Source organism: Ipomoea nil, unplaced genomic scaffold (genome assembly GCF_001879475.1).
Source record: "Ipomoea nil cultivar Tokyo-kokei standard unplaced genomic scaffold, Asagao_1.1 scaffold1096, whole genome shotgun sequence".
Lineage (NCBI taxonomy): Eukaryota > Viridiplantae > Streptophyta > Magnoliopsida > Solanales > Convolvulaceae > Ipomoea > Ipomoea nil.
This window is the reverse complement of record NW_017617524.1, coordinates 1350654-1363353: the sequence shown is the minus strand read 5'-3', so window position 1 is coordinate 1363353 and position 12700 is coordinate 1350654. Positions and strand designations below refer to the sequence as shown.

At 36.3% G+C, this 12700-nt stretch overlaps 2 protein-coding genes across 4 annotated transcripts; both read right to left on the bottom strand.

The window, feature by feature from the left end:
* Positions 1-5053: 5053 nt before the first annotated feature.
* On the bottom strand, positions 5054-9428 carry LOC109183014 (LRR receptor-like serine/threonine-protein kinase ERL1). The gene is made up of 6 exons (XM_019333230.1): positions 9398-9428; positions 9138-9284; positions 8368-8451; positions 8114-8272; positions 7847-8008; positions 5054-7430 (listed from the first exon to the last, which is right to left on the bottom strand). Exons 2-6 carry the CDS (start codon positions 9169-9171, stop codon positions 5251-5253), a joined length of 2619 nt encoding a protein of 872 aa, XP_019188775.1. The 5' UTR covers positions 9172-9284; positions 9398-9428; the 3' UTR covers positions 5054-5250.
* Positions 9429-9568: 140 nt separating this feature from the next.
* On the bottom strand, positions 9569-10623 carry LOC109183015 (receptor-like protein 55). Of its 3 annotated transcripts, XM_019333233.1 has the most exons (4): positions 10435-10623; positions 10227-10340; positions 9869-10024; positions 9569-9739 (listed from the first exon to the last, which is right to left on the bottom strand). In XM_019333233.1, exons 1-4 carry the CDS (start codon positions 10436-10438, stop codon positions 9627-9629), a joined length of 387 nt encoding a protein of 128 aa, XP_019188778.1. In that variant the 5' UTR covers positions 10439-10623; the 3' UTR covers positions 9569-9626. The 3 variants fall into 3 exon arrangements, with proteins under 3 accessions (XP_019188778.1, XP_019188776.1, XP_019188777.1); XM_019333231.1 differs by having other exon boundaries at positions 10227-10623; XM_019333232.1 differs by lacking the exon at positions 9569-9739 and having other exon boundaries at positions 9774-9936; positions 10227-10623.
* Between the last annotated feature and the right edge of the window lie 2077 nt (positions 10624-12700).

Below are 12700 nucleotides of genomic sequence, written 5' to 3'. Positions count from 1 at the left end.
CTTACACTTTTCTAATGTTAGTAAGGGCATTCTTGACCTTTCACCTAGTGTTAGTATTGTAACCTAACCTAGTAGACATCTTCATTCTACCCCTTACACTTTCTAAAATTTAGCTCTACCTTCTCTCTAGAAAGGTGAGTAGCTTTTCCTCCAAGCTAAGTTGAGACCTTGCCAACACTTCAAGAATTACTTCCAAGATTCAACCTTTCACCTATTTGGGCATCTAGGAGGGTAAGATCTAAGCCTATCTTGTGTTTTTGGTTCCATCTTAGGTGTCTTTTCTTAAAGGTAGGATCTTTATGATCTTTTGGTTTGTCCTTGAAGTGGGTTTGGAAAGTGAGCCTTGTAAGGAGTTTGTTGAGGTGTGAAGTGAAGTCTTTTAGTCTACAAGAGGTAACCCATGCTCTACAAAATCTATTTTGCTTACCTATATGTGATTTCTTGAATTCTACATGTGTTTTGTTATGAAATGTGAGTGTTTATGCATGATCTTGTGAAAATGCATATCTAGAGCTTGTGTTTAGGGTTCTTGTGTGCCATTGCTTGGCATTTCCTTTGATTCAAGTCATTTTGTTGTATTTGGTGAGATTTGGCATGTTTTGGACTTGAATTTGAGTTTGGAGAAGAAAATCCCCGAAGGGATTATTTGTACAGGTATATTTACCCGCGGGCGGAACGACGGGTAGAGCTCCAACCCGCCGCTCACCCGCGGGGAACGTAGGCCGGTGGGTAGTGTACCCGCGGGCGGAACCACAGGTGGGAGCCTACCCGTCGGTCCACCCGCGGGGAACACTTCGGTGTTGTGATGGGATTTGTTCCCCGTGATTCCTTTGACTCGGTATTTGCTCTTTTGACTTCCCGATGTTCTTTTGTGGAACTATTTGAGTGTCTTCTTGATGTTTCGTATGTCTAGAACTATATGGTTGGTATCCATGTAGGATTTGGTGTCTTGAATCGTGCTAAGTGTTCAACATTGTGTTTCGTTGAACCGTGGTGAGTCTTGTGTGTTCTTCGGAACTACGTTTGGTTTACCCGTTTGTTAAGCATGCTAGTTCGGTGTTTAAATGCTAGCGTGTGTGTTGTTTGTACCTTCCGATTGGTTGATGATAACTTGTGTTATTCATCGTTGTTGTTGTGGGCTGTGACCCATTCCTTGATTGAGTATGTTTCATATCTTCGTTGTAATCCGTTGATTGATTCATGTTAAAGTGTGATGCGTGTGTGGCTTTACCTGGATTGCACGATTAGTGGTACGGGACACTAGTCACCAAGGTATTGCAGCGGTCCTCGTGGTGGCCGTGACGTGATTATGGAGTTGTGGCCTGAGTGATGGGTCCACGTGATTCTTGGGTGGCATGTGTTGCCGTGTGTGTGTACGGTACCTTGTGTACTATGAAATTGGTGGTCTCATTGGTGGTCGTTGGTGGGGGACGACGGTCCCGAAGGGAAAAGGTTGGACTAAGAAGTACATGGGTCCTGGAGGTAATGGTTGGAAAGAAGAAACAAGGTTGGGGGTAGCCATAAGGTTGGAACCGGGCATAAGGCAGGCATATCAACTCGTGATGGGTGATGTCACGAGGGCTATTGTAGCCGGTGTTGTGTGTTCTTCTCTTGTGACGTGTGTAGTCACAGAGGCATGTGTTGCCGGTTGTGTAAGTCTTATTCTTTTGCGTTGTACTTGTCGGGTTTTGATCTATTGAGTGATGATAGATCATGCCTTAACTCTTTTGTGAGTCGTGCTGTTCTTGTGGTCTTGGGATGTGTTCCCGTGTTGTTTGTTGAGAGTGTTGAGTCTTATGTTGGCTTTGACTCTTGGTTTTACACTTATATATATGTATTCCGTTTCGAAAATGGTTTTACAACTTATATCTTACCTATGTATGTTATTTCACATGTATTGGTGGGTTACCAGCATTATTCGCTGACCGGGCGTCGTCCCATGTTTATTTGTGATCTTTCAAGTGATGTCTAGCCGAGAGCGGAGTCTAGTGCCCGATAGTATAGTACCTTTTGTTGGTTTTACGGCCTGTGAGCCGATGTAGTGATAGACTTATGAGTTTGGGATAGTTGTATACCATGTAGATTTGGCCGTAGCGTTTATCATTGTTGGTAAACGTGGCATAACACCCCTGTTTTGGATTTACTTTTATCCAATTACCTTTTATCTTCCGCTGTGCTAGTGTTTTGTTGTGATATCTGCATGTGTTAAGGCTTTTTATATAGCATGTTTTGGGGGGGGGGGGTGTTACACGGTTGGTACTGGCAGGTAGGTACCCGCTGGTACCGAATCTGTAGAAGAAGTCTCACTTCGGGAAAAATTCCAAGAATGCACAAATCCAAGTCCAAACACCTCAATACTCACATCAACAACAAAAGGGACTTGAATATAAGGAATAACTCAACAAATAGCATCAAACAATCCTAGATACAAGCTCTACAATAGCATATATAATCACAAGAATATGCATATCACCACTCAAGAACATCAATAAATCATAATAGCAAGGAAAATAAGTTTTGTTAGACATAAGATTACCTCTTAGCTTATCCAAATCCTTCCGAAGCCCTCCTAGATCACCCTTGCAAATCCTCCTCAATGAGCTCTTCAATAATAACCCCAAACCCAATAAACATAAGAAGAGCCTTAGATGAAGAAGATGAAAAACCAAGAAACAAGACTATCAACACCTAATACTTACCCCTCCTAGGTTTAGTGATGGATAAAGGTGCAATCTTGTTGATCTTCTAGGTAGAGGAAATGAAGAACACCTTTGGGTAGGGTAGAATGAGGGGAATGGTGTGGAGATAAGTTGGGAGTGTGGCTGAAATGTGGAAGGTGTTTTAGCTAAGTGTAAGGGTAGTGTGTCTAGGTTACATTTGGGTTTCTAGTTAGAAAATTCTGAAATGTTACAAGTGGGCCTCTTCATTATTATTAAAAAGAGCGGCAAATTATGCCCTGGACCCGTGTCTACAATGAATTGTGGACACGGGCCCAAAACGACGTCGTTTTTTAAAAAAAAAAACGCGTCATTTAGTTAAAAAAAAAAAAAAAAAATCGCTCGCGTTTTGCCGTTAACGGCGTTATTATTATTATTATTTTTTTAGATTATGAATGTACAGTTATGCCGTTATGAATGTACAGTTATGCCATTATGAATGTACAGTTATGCAATTATGAAATTATGAACACAGAGCTCTAACATTATGAACTTACAATTATGAACATATAGTGATAAAATTATGACCATGGAGCTTTAAATTTGTGAATATAGAGCTTCGAAGATTATGAAAATGTACAGTTATGGAGTTATGAATGTACAATTATGGAGTTATGAATCTACAGTTATGGAGTTATGAATCTACAGTTATGAGATTATGAATCTACAGTTATGGAATTATGAATGTACAGTTATTGATCGAATTATGAACAAAGAGCTCTGACATTATGAACTTACAATTATGAACATATAGTGATAAAATTATGAACATAGAGCTCTAAAATTGTGAACATAGAGCTTCGAAAATTATGAATGTACAATTATGGAGTTATGAATGTACAGTTATGGAGTTATGAATGTACAGTTATGGAGTTATGAATGTACAGTTATAGAGTTATGAACGTACAGTTATGGAGTTATGAATGTACAGTTATTAACATATAGTAATAAAATTATGAACATATACTTCTATAACGAAGCGGTCTGAATTTTTTTTTTTTAAAAAAAGAGGAGATAACAGTGCCTAACGGCACTGTTACCCGTGTCCAGCATGCATGCTGGACACGGGTCCAACGCATAACGATTGAAAAAGAGCTAGAAAGGTTTCATTCAAATAAAGGTTAGGGCCCAAGAGTTATAAGATAAAGGTCCAACCCATTGACCATATTAAAAGGTTAAGGGATTTGGATCAAACTAGATCCCCTAACTAGATTCAAGGATAATTATAAGAAGAATTGTAAGGCTAATTAGGAATTAATTAAATAATTAATTTGGGTTAAAGGGATAAATTTCTGTGGTGTCACAGTAGTAGTAAGACTAATGTTTAGACGCCAGAGGTGAAACTATTCCGGTTGTGGGGCCCACATGTCTGCGGTCATTTGCTCAGTCACGGTTTGCCCATCACGGGTCGCCCATAGAATGCTATTAAACAAAATAAATTCTTTTTCATTTCGTTACATATTTTTTTCCCGCGTTTAGATGTCCTTTTATCCAATTTATTTACCTTGGACCTTATTTATTCGTACTTGATTTTTGAGATTTTAGTGGAGTAGTTGGCCAAATCAGTAAGCGATCACTTTTGCACGTTTACTTATTATGTATTTCGCCAGTCTATTGCACGGGTTGCCTTCCACAACTCGTCATGGTTGTTGGGGTGGCCGGAATAGTCAGGCTTCTCTTCCTCCCTGACTGGAAAGTTGAAATGGGCTCTAATGTCAGCTTGGACAATGGTGTCCTCCGTGCCATTTACTGTTGACTGATGAATGACATCCTTCATCTTGGACAACCTAGAGCTCACGAAGAACTCAATACATAGCATCTAGGTTGTAGACCTCGGTGCCGAGAAGAAATCCACGCCTTTGACATATTTAACATTAGTAACCTTCACCCATAATTTGTCGGACTTAGAACTCATTTGCCAAGCTAATTTGGCCAGAAGGGCCTCATTGAAGTGTTCGCATTTTTTAATCGTTCATAAGTAATAAATATCAAATTACAATTATAAGATTTTTTTTTATATGGTGTCAATAAGTATTGGTGTCAATCTTACCCGATACGGTTATGTATACCTCAAAATATGTTATAAGTCCTTGCATAGGAAGATCTTCTATAACCTCAAAATATGTTATAGGTCCTTGCATGAGGAAGATCTTCAAAAAGTAGACACAAATGTTACAGTCGTATGAAAATTTTGAACATTTTTTGTTTGTGTTATCTTTATATGATAAAGTTATGTTAGTTAATAAAAATTAAAATCTCACTAACTTAACTAAGATAAAGATCCTCTGAACTAAAATATATTATGAGTATAATTCTCATGTAGGTACTAATGGGATATAGAATTTATTAGTTCAAATACAAGATATATAGTTTTGTCCCAATTATCAACTAACCTCTAGTAAACCTGCAGTACAGTGCAATATTTTGCATTACAATAATTCAAAGTACATATGATCAGCTATGACAATAAAAGCTAAATTTCAAAAAGAGTTGAGCAAATTGAAATGCAGGTCTAAGATTATTTAGTTTTTGCCTATCCCAAATTAAACCACTTATATAAATGGTACTCTATCAGTTCAAACCATGTGTTTCTCCAATAAGGATTTATATATAACACCAAGACTATTCCTAACAAAAAAACAGCATAAGACACACCAAAGCTGATGTAGAAAACCTCTAAATCTACACCATTACTTTCTTCATTCTCACCTTCCGAGTCATATGGCAATGGAGATGATGGTGAGTCGGCACTATTGCAACTAGTGTGCAATGGCGGCCCACAAAGATAAGGATTGCCCATGTAACTGTCTTCACTGAATGTTGCAAATTGAGCTTTTGGTTCTGGTATCGCACCTGATAAGTTGTTGTATGCAACATTAAATATCTCCAAGGTGTTGAGGTTAAGCAATGTGTCAGGAATTTTCCCGCCTAACTTGTTGTGAGAAAGATCAAGACTCTCAATATTATGTAACTTTGAGAACGCTTCTGGAATCGTGCCACTAAGATTGTTATGCGACAAGTTCAATGCACGTATCTCAGTCAAATTTCCCAACTCATATGAAATTTCACCACTTAACCTATTAGCAGAGAGATCAATTCCAGACATATATTTGAGGATACTACCTTCATACTCATATGAATTTCCCTTTGTTGTAAACTCAACAACTGGATTAGCAACATTTACTGGCAAGTCAATCTGGAATTCACTTGTTGAACCAGAACTGATAATATATGTCGTTGTAGGCCCAGTATAGAGAGGGAACTCTAAGTTATTGAAAACCATGGATCTTTCATCAGTCACCTCTAGACTTATCTTTCCCAGGCAACCAGGGATATTACTAGTTAATTGATTATTGGATAAATCCAATACCCTCAGTCTCATAAGTTGGCATACTTGAATTGGAATCTTGCCTTCAAATTTATTTCCCTTGAGGAGAAGAATGCTCAATTTGGAGATGCTGCCTATCCATTCTGGAATTCTTCCAACAAAATCATTGTGACTAAGATCAAGCATCGCCAAGGTAGTACTATTAATAAAGGCACTTGTCAGTTGACCTCCCAAATGATTTTTACTTAGACCAACATATATTATGTTGTATGGATTGAGGCAAGATGGTATAGACCCTGTTAAATTGTTCTCTGACAAGTCTATAAAACTGAGTCGTCCTAGGTAACAAAGCTCTATAGGGATATAACCTTGAAGGTGATTCTTGGACAAAGTGAGTTGTTCCAAATTCTCTATATAACCCAACCATCTTGGAATTTTTCCAGAAAATTTGTTGTCACTCATATCCAAAGACACCAAAGGAATATTAGAAATGCTCTCTGATATGGTGCCTGTGAAATTGTTACCATCAAGATGCAAGAGCCATAATAAAGTTAAGTACGCAAACTCTTGGACTATTTCACCTTCCAGATTATTATTTGATAGTTGAAGAACCATTAACGAGGTACAACCAATGAGCAACTCCTTTGGAATTTCCCCGGTGAAAGAATTGTTTGACAAGTCAAGAAACTTTAAAAATTTCATATTGCCAAGAGAGGAAGGTATTTGGCCCGTAAACAAGTTGTAGGAGAGGTTTAGTGCCACAATATTTGGAAAGGCTGAACTGATATTGTAAGGAATTTCTCCACTCAACTTGTTGTTAGAGAAATCAAGTATCTGAAGGTCAGGATTTGGAAGATGCAATGCAAACTTAAGAGCTCCTGTGAAATTATTGGAGTTCATAGAAATCTCTTGAAGTTTTGTGTTGTTATGTAGCAACCAATTGGGAAATTCTGCCTCCAAAATGATTTTAGAGATTCTAAGAACCTTCAAGTCATGTTGGTAGTGAAGGAATTTTGGCAACATTAGAATGTTGATGCAATTTGACATGGAAAATACTTCTAGCTGGAACTTAGGGACTACACTTTGTAACTCATCAGTTTCAGAAATGGCATAATTTTCGTCAGCAAGTATGAACCTAAGTTTGGAATGGTTAGCAAAAGATCTGAATGAGATTGGGACTTCAATGGAGTTATGTGAAATTGAAAGATATTCAATAGATGTTAGTGTTGAAAGTGGGGATGAAGCAATGTTTCCAATAAGCATGTTTTGAGAGAGATCAACCAATCCAAGAGATGTTAAATTTCTCAAACATAGCGGAAGTATTCCCTCCAATTGATTTCCACTTAAACGGAGCTCTTTGAGGTTCCTTAGTTCACACCAACCTCCTGTAGTCATATATAGAAATCAGACGACATGTTGTTATTTAGTTATTAAGGAGTGTGTGATTACAATTAATTAGGCGGTGGCCTGTGAAGGGCAAGTCTAGGAGGCTAGGAATTGGTGGCTAGGGATATTGTTGGACGGAGACCGATGAAGGGTCAAGTCCAGCACACTGCCTTTCGAAAATGTGACAGTATATAAAGAAATAAAGTTGCGCATTTACTATGAGCTATAACTTTGGCGTAATGATAATTAAGGACTTAATCCCAATAAATGGTATCAGAGCTAGGTTTGAGTTAGCAGGTGTTGAGATAGGGAGTTGTTGGACGGAAGTTAGTAAAGGAAGCTGGTAAAGGAAGTTGGTAAAGGGTCAAGTCCTGCCTCAACGCATGAATGCTAATCAGATAAAAATTATTCTTACCTTTGTTAGGTAAAGTTCCTCCAAATTGCATATGACGCACTGATAATACTTTGAGTGAATTCATTGGGCCAATGCTTTGAAGGAAATCTTTATGCAGCAAATTATTTGGCAAGAAATAGGATCCAAGAAACAAGTCTTCTAGATTGCTCAGATTCCTCAATGCTTAAATGCCACATACACATAAAAGATAATTATATTAGAGAAAATTAAATAAAATTTGTGACCATAACATAAGTCAGATGAGTCCAGATCTTTCATTTTCCTCACCATGAATTTCATTAATGGTTGTAATGTTGTTACCCAGTAATTCAAGGCTCTTAACAGCTTGGAACGCTGCCAAAGACTGTAATAACTTAGTCATGTTACAAAATATGGAATTTAAACGCAATTGGAGATGTCTGTTGTTTGTAATCCTGCCTGATACTCCTAATTCAGCATTACAAAAAGTAAAAGATTAAGTTAAAGATATATATTATGAAAAGGTTAATTAATTAATAATTAATTACATAAAATTAATGGACCTGAAATACTTATAGGTGTCTCGAAGCCCTCGATAGTGTTTAGACTCAAATCTAAGACCTCCAAACTGCTCAATGCATTTATGTCTGTAGAAAATGTTAAAAGATTATTCACATTTTAGTTTGTCAAAGAAATTAGATAAATTATACCATGGACGAGGTGAACCCTAGTCCAAAATGATATTTAGATTATATGCTTATAGTTAACATATTATGTTTAAAGATGTGCTTGTAAATAAATTAAATGCATATAATATGTTAACACACACACATATAGGGAAGTTTCAGTGTGGCCAGGCCTTAATGTGCGGTCAGTGCGGCTGCATCATTAGGTATGCAAACACGCAACAATAGTGTTAGAAAAGGCACAACAAAAAAATGCAACAATGCACCAAAAAACATATATACCATTAGGGCATTAGGTACGAATCACCCCAAAACGCACCATTAGATATGCATAAATGCACCACAAAGTGTTCGGAAATGCACAATTAGGTGTTGGAGGTGCGGTGCATTTTTTGGGTGTGTGATGCGTTTTGTGGTGCATTTATGCATTTCATTTTTGTGCGTTTTCCTAATACGATTGGTGCATTTTTACATATATATCTAATGGTGTAGCCGCACTAACCATACTTTAAGGCATGGCCGCATTTGAGCTGACATATATATATATATATATATATATATATATATATATATATATATATATATATATATATATATATATATATATATATATGGAATGAAACAATGTTGTTACATATGGGCTACACCTTGTATGGGTAGTGGTCCGTGAAAGTCATTCATACTCAGATCCAGAAACTTGAGTGAAGGAAGCCCTTTAAGCGACTGGAATATGCTGTTATTAAATCTGTTAGATTGTAAATACAAGCTCTCCAATTTCTTAGGTTCTTCTCCTTCTGTACCAAAAGTTAAATCGGTAATTTGTAATTCATAGTTAATAACTCACATACATATAAGCTAAAGAAGTATTCAATCAAGAATATGTATTTATGTCTTATGTATTCAATACCGTTAAATGGTCCAAAGCTTTTGTAGTTATTGTGGTCTATGTCTAGCACCTTCAGATTGATGAAGTCTTTTAGATCTGTCACGACAATGTAAGGAAGAATATGTGAATTTATCACAAAACTCAATTCACTCAATAATATTTTTTTTTTTTTTTTTACTCAGAGACAATGTTATATATATAAAGAGAGAGAGAGAGAAATAGAAATACACCAACATAAATATAAAGAATATTATAAGAGATTAGTTAATTTACTCAAGACCGATAAGACGTTTGTATCTTCCAGATCTACTGTTTTCATGATAAGGAACTCTAGATTGCTTAATCCCAAGAGCCTTTCATGACCTATATATATATTGTGCATTGGATCAAGGAATAAGAAATTGTGCATGTAAATGATACAACATGAAATGGATATTGAATTCATTATTTGTCATCATAGGCCAATATATTGGACTCATTATATAATCATACCTGAACTATTAGGAGGTGAATTCAATGGGTTTGAATCTAAACTGAGATTCTTGAGAGATGAAAGATGACTGAGAGAAGACAAAATACTACGGTTCAACCGATTACTGCTTAGTTCAATCATTTCCAAATTGCGAAGCTTTGATAGCTTATCAAAACCTGATAACATGCCATCAAATTAATATCAATAAATAGATATACATGGAGAGATATATAAATTCATTTAATTTAAGTTTTCCAATCTACTACACGTACATTTTCACTTTATAGTTTAAAATTTTAAATTGGTGCTACAAAATTGAAAACAGTACTCCATTATAATAAAAACATAAATAAATAAATTTTGAATAAGAGAGCTAACCTCCATTTTCAACTACACCTGCCAATTGATTCCCTATCAAGTCTAGAACATTGAGTTGTTTGAATGGGAGAAACACTGACGCATTGATATACCAATCCCCACCACTTCCATCCACTATCCACGAAAGATCGAGATTAATCACTCTCTTTGTGATATTGTTACATGTCACCATGTACCATTTACAGCAATCGCTTCTAGTATCATTTACCCATGAAGTTAGAGACTTTCCATGTGTGTAAAATTTCATATGGGCTTTCACTTGTAACAGTGCAGTCCTCTCTTCTTCCAAACACCCTGAAGAGCCCCAAGCGTTCACTGCAATCATCAAAATCACAACCCACAATAAAGATTTCCCCATTTGATGAGGTAATTTAAAGAGCATATCTATAGAATCGATGTTAGTGCTTGTACTCTAACTCTAACCTTCGCTTTCTTAAATAAGAAAATGATAGGTTGCTTCTTATGTCATTAGTTACATATATGATGCAAAAATGCAAACGTCAAAAATTTTTCTTATTATGTTTAGATTGGTGAACACGTTTATAGACTGCGAATTAAATAGAACATTTACGTGGAAAAAAAGGACTGAAATAAAGTGAAATGGAACACTATATCATCCATTTTTAGCTTTAAATTCATTAAATTGACATAATTGTGGCTCATCCATATGGGAGGTCACATGTTCAAATTCAGTGGGGCATTGACCCTTTGTAAGAAAGTATGTATAGAGAGATACTACATTGTAATAAAGTCAATATTATTAAAAAACTTACTCTCTAACATTTAACACTTTACATGCCATTATCTATTGAATTTTTTATTTGATTATTAGTTAAAATCTTTATTCATTTATGAACACTCAACAACTTACTTTTCATGAAGTCAAGCATATGCAATGATATACAATGGGTTTAACTTCTTCCGCACGTTTTAGCTTCTTCCTTTCAAAAAGAAAATGAAAAAAAAAATAAAAAAAAAATAAAATAAACTTCGCAGATGGTTTGAAGTAGTCTTCATGCTGGATTGTTGGAGTAGATTGCGGGTTAGATTGTATTGATTGGTGTCCCCTCCAACATAACAATTTTCATACCAAAGAGCAAGGTCCACTTTATGTAATCCTGATACAAAATTTATGTAATTAACCTATTATGTATTTTTAATTAGTTAACAAATTATGTGTTAGTAAATAAATTAAAGGCCAGTATATATTATGCCAAATGTATACTATTTTTCGGTAATTAATATTTTATTTACCTTTAGCTTATTTACAAACATATAATCTATTAATAGCAGACACATAATCTGAATGTCATTTTGGACCAGAATTCACAATTTAAGATGGACACTGGTCCCTAGTATAATTTGCTCCAACGTAATTAGTGGGACATAATCTGAATGTCATTTTGGACTAGAGTTCACAATTTAAGATGGACATTGGTCTTTAGTATAATTTGCTCCAACGTAATTAGTGGGTTAGTTGGACTTCGTCTAGTGGACTTTGCCCGCATAGGCAACTCATCCAGTTATTCACAGGGGTGAAGTTTAGGAATAATAATAATAACTTGAATGGTACTAAATATTATTATTGTTGTTGTTAAATTTAAAGTTATTAATTCGACACTTATTAATTTGCTTCATACTGGATTCTCGATGGTTTATGTACTAGAAATTGTTTATATACAGTAGAGTTTATCAACTTATTTTGATCTAATTCATGTACAAATTACCTTGCTATATATCGTGGTTGTTTTAGTATACATCAATAATGAAAAGAAAAAAAAACTTCAAAAAAATTATTAAATGTTAGTTCTATAAAATTTACATGTTATAAAAACTAATTGATTAATTAGTGCATTTTATGAGTTAGTTTAGGTGAATTGGGATACTTCTATTTTTTTTCTAAAAAAAATAAAAATTGTTTAATTCGTTATCGCGTACTTTTAATTTCGTTATCACCCAATCACTAATAGAACAAAAATTGACCTAGTTTTGATTTATAAACAACATGTATGATGGATATATTAAAAACGGGCTCGGGGCAAACCAACCCTCCCGCAGGACCTTAGGCGTGTGATTTCCATGGAACACATATGCCTCAAGTTTCCAACACCAATAGGAATCGGGGTCGCCCGAGGAGACCAAAGAATCAACCAGAGCTGCTACCTTCGGGCATGTTGACAAATAGGCAAGCTGGACCTCCATGTACACACCATAGCTGAGAAGGTGCTAAAGGAGCCCGCAGTGGAAACCGATGAGGTCGTCCTCGACCTTAGCCGCCCCGATCGCGTGGTGAAGGTGGGAACCGGGCTCCCACTGAGCTCCAGGCTCGCATCATCGACGCTATTAGGGCCTGCAAAGAGGTGTTGGCATGGGAACCCGAGGACATGCCGGGCCTCAACCGGGATGTTATCACCCACAGGCTAGCCGTGGACCCTGCAATCAAGCCGGTGCAACAGCGTAAGAGGTACCTCTTC

Bases quoted from the DNA above. Each gene is read 5' to 3' on its own strand.
- LOC109183015 (XM_019333231.1), bottom strand. From the start codon at position 10,608: ATGCTCTTTAAATTACCTCATCAAATGGGGAAATCTTTATTGTGGGTT. The intron at 10,025-10,226 runs GTTAGCTCTCTT...GCATGTTATCAG, and splicing joins AGGTGTAGTTGAAAATGGAG to GTTTTGATAAGCTATCAAAG. The intron at 9,740-9,868 runs GTATGATTATAT...ATATATATATAG, and splicing joins TTCACCTCCTAATAGTTCAG to GTCATGAAAGGCTCTTGGGA.
- LOC109183014 (XM_019333230.1), bottom strand. From the start codon at position 9,171: ATGAATGACTTTCACGGACCACTACCCATACAAG. The intron at 8,009-8,113 runs GTGAGGAAAATG...GTGGCATTTAAG, and splicing joins AACCATTAATGAAATTCATG to CATTGAGGAATCTGAGCAAT. The intron at 7,431-7,846 runs GTAAGAATAATT...ATATGACTACAG, and splicing joins AGGAACTTTACCTAACAAAG to GAGGTTGGTGTGAACTAAGG.